The sequence below is a fragment of the Cebus imitator genome, unplaced genomic scaffold (assembly GCF_001604975.1).
Source record: "Cebus imitator isolate Cc_AM_T3 unplaced genomic scaffold, Cebus_imitator-1.0 Scaffold485, whole genome shotgun sequence".
In the NCBI taxonomy this organism is placed as follows: Eukaryota; Metazoa; Chordata; class Mammalia; order Primates; family Cebidae; genus Cebus; species Cebus imitator.
Genome location: NW_016107800.1, coordinates 1,026,414 through 1,032,529, shown reverse-complemented (window position 1 = coordinate 1,032,529; position 6,116 = coordinate 1,026,414). Strand labels below are relative to the sequence as shown.

At 39.7% G+C, this 6,116-nt stretch overlaps 1 protein-coding gene across 16 annotated transcripts in view; it reads right to left on the bottom strand.

Moving 5' to 3' along the window:
* DPP8 (dipeptidyl peptidase 8) overlaps nucleotides 1-6,116 on the bottom strand; it is a 74,352-nt gene that overhangs the window by 44,298 nt on the left and 23,938 nt on the right. For all 16 annotated transcript variants that reach the window (XR_005197496.1, XR_001820225.2, XM_017513028.2 and 13 more), the window contains one exon: nucleotides 1,030-1,140. Coding sequence is in view for 14 of the 16 variants with exons in the window: in XM_017513028.2 (XP_017368517.1) it covers nucleotides 1,030-1,140 (111 nt within the window). In the remaining 2 variants the exon portion in view is untranslated. The remainder of the gene's footprint in view (nucleotides 1-1,029; nucleotides 1,141-6,116) is intronic.

Below are 6,116 nucleotides of genomic sequence, written 5' to 3'. Positions count from 1 at the left end.
CAAAACATTTCATATCTTATAATAAAATGTCCAAATCTAATACATGGCTTAACAATAAGTATTTTTCATGGTCTCTTAGAGAAGCATTCAGGACTGCTAGCTGTAAACCACCAGTAGGTCATGAAATCTATTAATGGGTCATAATCAGCATTTTAAAAAATATAACACACAAACCACACCCTGGGCAACATGGCAATACCCCATTTCTACAAAAAAATGCAAAAATTAGCTGGGTGTGGCTCATACCTGTAGTCCCAGCTATTTGGGAGGCTGAGATGGGAGGATTGCTTGAGCCCGGCAGGCAGAATTTGCAGTGAGCTGAGACTGCACCACTGCACTCCAGCCTGGGCAACAGACCGTCTCAACAAAGAAAAAAAAAAAACAAAAACAAACAAAAAATAATAGTAACATAACAGTATCAGGGTGCATTAATAATAATAACAAATATTGCTTCTTGAAATTTGTTTTCAGTTTTATCTATACAGCTTAAGTACAATGTATTAGGCCACAATTATAAATACACTCCTAACTGGATCATGATCAGAAAGACTGAAAGCCATGCTTTAGTGAACTGTTTCTCAGAGTGAGATACTTGTGAATTCACCCCCCGAAAAAGAAGGAATCTGTTCCCTTTTATCCTATCCATTCATACAATGATTGGTCGTCTGTTTACCAGACTCTCTAGATAATCATACATTTTTATAGCAACGCATTAGGTGTGGCATTTTTCATTTTGCCACCAATGCTGCCAGCATTACCAAGACCAGCCTCTAAGAGAAAAACTGACGAAGACAACTGAGGGGCCTGAGGCATTAAACCACAATACAATTGTTTTTACTACATTCTGATGAAATATGATCTGCATATTCTAAATAACTACTGGCATGAACCAATCGTCATTACTTTGGAATCTATTATCTACTTTGGAATCTATTATCCAAGATTTACAATCTGTGCACTTAACTAATTGACAGTTGAATCTTATAATACTTTAACTGACCCACAATATATTATTTTGAACCTCCTTACTTGTCTCAGTTTTTGGACACCACCAATAGCCAGAATATCTATCAAATTCTTCTTGGAGAACAAAGGTAGCAACTCCAGCTGATCTGGCATCTTCTTCCATGTTGGTTAGCTCTAGACAAATAAAAAAGGCAAAACTGTCACAGAAAGCTATCTTTTCATAGGGACAAAGCAAAAGAATTCAGTTTATTTGGAAAGGTGACTAGAGTACAGTGGTCAACTGTGGAGCTAAGCAGACTGAGTTCAAATCTGGGCTCCATCATTTATGTGCTGTCTGACTTTGGGCAAATCATCCAATCTCATTCCACTGCAGTATCCCATTTGTAAATGAGAATAAGAGGCTACCCTGTGAGGTTGATATGAAGATTAAATTAATTAATTCACATTAATCACTTAGAACAAAGCCTGGACCACAATACATGCTTCAAATAAATGTTATTATGCCGGGCATGGTGGCTCAAGCCTGCAATCCTAGCACTTTGGGGGGCCAAGGTGGGCAGATCACCTGAGGTCGGGAGTTCAAGACCAGCCACACCAACATGGAGAAACCTCGTCTCTCCTAAAAATACAAAATTAGCCAGGCATGGTGGTGCATGCCTGTAGTCCCAGCTACTCAGGATGCTGAGGTAGCAGAATCACTTGAACCCGGGAGGCGGAGGTTGCAGTGAGCCAAGATCGCGCCATTGCACTCCAGCCTGGGAAACAAGAATGAAACTCCGTCTCAAAAATAAAAGGTATTTTCCCAATTAGCTAGGATCAAGGGAAAAAAATTTTCATATAAAGGAGCAGAGTATAGAGGACACTTGTAACTCTCCTACACAGAGAAGTACATCTTAGATTTAGAATCAATCTTATAGTTCATATAATTCAACCATTCTTCCTTCATCTCATTTAGTTGGGGCAGTTCAGCTTTTATCCATTTTACACTTAGGTTTCCAGCAAATAGTCTGAAGCGGACTCTTGCTTTAAAGAAAACCACAAAGCCATAATAATATAAGATTTTGTGTCATGAGGAAATGTTTACAATATACTTGAGTAAAATAAATCAGATTGCTGAATATTATTTACACTGTGATTCCATTTATAAAATGTTATAAAAATAAATACATTTTAAAAAGTGCTGATATAAACTGAAATATGGTTATGTCCAAGCAGTGAGATTTTAAGGTTATTAAAAATTGCTTTATAATTTACAAGTTCTTAAGTGTACTGTTTATTTTTGAAAGATACATATACTTGTATGACCGCACCCCTATCACCACTTACAACACTTACAGTACCCAAGAATGTTTTCTCATGCTCCTTCCCAGTCAAGGCCGAGTCCCAATCCAGAAACAATCAATGATCTGATTTCTATCACCTGAGGTTAGGTTTGCATATTTTAGAATTTCACGTACATGAAATCATACAGTATGTATATACCTGTGTTTGGCTTCTTTTGAGTTCCATCAATATTGTTACATGTGTCAGTATTAATTCCTGTTTACTGCTGAGTTGTATTACATCGTATATCACAGTTTTTTAAATCTGTTAATGGATAGCTTGCCTGTTTTCCAGTTTCTGGCTATTATGAATAAAGATGCTATGAACATTATTGTAGACGAATTTTTGTGGGCCAGGCATAGTGGCTCACGCCTGTAATCCCAACACTTTGGGAGGCCAAGGAGGGTGGGTTGCTTGAGCTCAGGAGTTCAAGACCAGCCTCAGCAACTTAGCAAAACCCCATCTCTACAAAAAACAGAAAATTAGCCAGGTGTGCTGGCAGGCACCTATGGTCCCAATTACTTAGGAAGCTAAGGTAGGAGAATCACTTGAGTCCACGAGGAGGAGCATGCAGTGAGCCGAGATCATGCCACCGCACTTCCAGCCTGGGTGACAGAGTGAGACCATGTCTTAAAAGAAAAAGGAATTTTTGCGGACATGTGTTTTTGTTTCTCTTGAGTAAATACCTATGAGTGCTATGGCTGGTTAGTGCAGTAATTGTATGTTTAACTTCAGAAGAAAGTGCCAAAGTATTTCTATTATTTTATACTCTTACTAGCAAGGTATAAAGGTCTTCTCCAACATTTAGTGTTCTCAGTATTTCTCACTTTAGCCAGTCTAGTAGGCATGTAATAATATCTCATAGTAGCTCTAATTTTTATTTTATTTTTGAGACGGTCTCACTCTGTCACCCAAGGGAGAGTGTAGGGTGGGACCTTGGGTCACTGCAGCCCTGACCTGCTGGGCTCAAGCAATCGTCTTGTCTCGGCTCCAGAGCAGCTGGGACACAGGCATGTGTCTCTAAGCCCAGCTAATTAAAAAAAATTTTTTGTAGAGATGTAGTCTCATTATGTTGCCCAGGCTGGTCTCAAACTCCTGGGCTCAAGTAATCCTCTCACTTTGGCCTCCCAAAGTGCCAGGATTACAGGTATAAACCATTGCACCTGGCCTGATTTTAATTTTACAGGCAAGTTAAAACTTGCCTGTACAGTACAAATCAATGATTTTTTTTATCCAAACAGTTTGAGTCTAGAAGTATTTGGAATTCAGAATTTGGGAGATTTACCATATATTGTACATATACCATAATACATTATGTAGTATCTCCAGTAGGGTAACCAAATACCCTGTAATCAAATACACCAATATTCCTGCAGCAAACTTATGAATAGGCACACTAAGTAGGTGAGCATATTAAGTTAATAAATATCCTCAGGTCACTTCAGGTCAGATGTTACCGCCAAATGAGTTTGAGTAACAACCTAATGAAAACTAAGCTACTTTTCAAAGTGTTTTAAATTTTGGAATTAATAATAGAGCCAAGACTATGAAGATAAATAACTTTCATTTGTATCTTCCTACTTTTTATTACAGACTTCCATTATTAAGTTATTTATTAAATGAATAAACAGTATCATCTCGTTCTCTCAGTAAGCCATTTGAGAGCAGAACCTGGGGTTTTATTACTTTTACATTTCTCTGTCACCAGACAAAGAATAAACACATGTACATGCTGACTGACCAAGCCCATCTAAAGTGGACTTTCCCTTAGAAACCTATTGTGAATAGCTGATGACGTTCACTCCCTATGTACTTTCTATCTAAGCACATACTTACACAACACTTACATGTTTCAGGCACTATCCTGAATACTTGATAGATATTAACTAATTAAAGCCTCATAACAACCGTATGTTGATATGCTATCAACATCTGTTTCTACAGATGCAGAAGCTAAGAGATGGGTTAACTAACCCGTTCAAGGCCACACAGTTAATAAATGGTGGACCTGAAATTCAAACCAGTTCTATATTCTTTATTTATTTATTTAGAGACAGGGTTTCTTGCTTTCATTTGCCACCAAGGCTGGAGTGCAGTGGTACAATTGAACCCGACTTCCCAGGCTCAAGCGATCCTCCCACCTCAGCTCCCCGAGTGGCTGAGAAATAGGTGTGTGACACCATGCCTGGCTCATTATTATTATTTTTAATTTTCTTGTAGAGACAGGATCTCCCTACGTTGCCCAGGCCGGTCTCAAACTCCTGGGCTCAAGTAATCTTCCCACCTTGGACTCCCAAAGTGCTGGGATTATACACATGAGCTACTTCCCCAGGGTCTACCTGTATTCTTAGCTACTCTACTAATCCCAAAAATACACCACATACCTACATATATGATAAAGAATAAAAACACTAGTATAACATCCTGCAGGATGCTAGCACTTTTCAGTTTTAATTCTGCCAATTTTTTCAAATCCTGTGTGGAAAACCATTTTACACAAGAAAAAAATACTAAAAAAAAGCCTTTACTCTGACAGTTATATCAGAGCTTTGTAGTCTCAGCCTCCAGTACAGTAACTGGTACATAGCAAGTGTCCAATGTTTGCTGAAAGCATGAAAAAATGGGCTGAGTGTGGTGGCTCACTCCTGTAATCCCAGCACTTTGGGAGCCCGAGGTGGGAGAATCACTTGAACCCAGGAGTTCAAGACCAGCCTTGGCAGCATAAGATCCTGTCTCTACAAAAAAAATTAAAAATTAGGCAGGCATGGTGGCACACACCTGTAGTCCCAGATACTTGGTGGGGCTGAGGTGGGAGGATTTCTGGAGCCCTGGAGGTCAGATTGCAGTGAGCCAACAGGAGACCCTGTCTCAAAAAGTTTTTTTGTAATTAAAAAAAAAAAAAGCATGAAAAAATGGCTAGGATTTCCAAAATAGATTTACTAACTACCAACCTAATCTTTATACTGTTATTGGTAGTAGAATAGCTGTTCTGATTTCCTGACTTCAAAGGGAGACCCATTAAACACCAAAACCCGTACTTTTAACTGAGGATTTTTCCTACTCCATCCCGTTTTCTCTAGCCCGTACTCTAGTTTTAGGCCATATAACTTGGATAACTGCTACAGTCAATCTTTGGTGTCCCTGTCTCTAACCATGCTTCTCAAATTTAACTTCCACAAAGTATCCAGAACAATTTATCAACAATATGATGATTATGATCACACCGCTCAACTGTTAAGACTTTTCAATGGACCCTCATGTCACGATGAAGTCCACGTTCATTTACAGAAGATATAGACGACCCCTGTCCTGGCGCTCATCTGCCAGGATTTTGCTACTTCTTGACTAGAACTTATGCTTCAGGACATTCACACTGCTTCTAACTCCTCACATATACCATGATGTCTTTTGCATCAAGGCCTTTCTCATGTAGTCCCCTTGTCAGAAGTGTACTGGATAACATATAGACATTACTTAGCATCAGTTGAGGTGTCATCTTTTCTGGGAAGCCCTCCCTGACCGTTGTCCCACATTGGTGCTCTTATAAAACCCTATGTTTGGCTAGGCGCCAGGGCTCACGCCTGTTCCTAGCACTTTGAAAACCTGAGGTGGGCGGGTCACTTGAAGTCAGGAGTTTAACACCAGCCTGGCCAACATGGTGAAACCCTGTCTCTACTAAAAATACAAAAATTAGCCAGGAGTGGTGGTGGGATCTTGTAATCCCAGGTACTTGGGAGGCTGCGGCAGGAGAGTTGCTTGAACCCAGGAGGCAGAGGTTGCAGTGAGCCGAGACCATGCCATCGCACTCTAGCCTAGGCAACAGAACA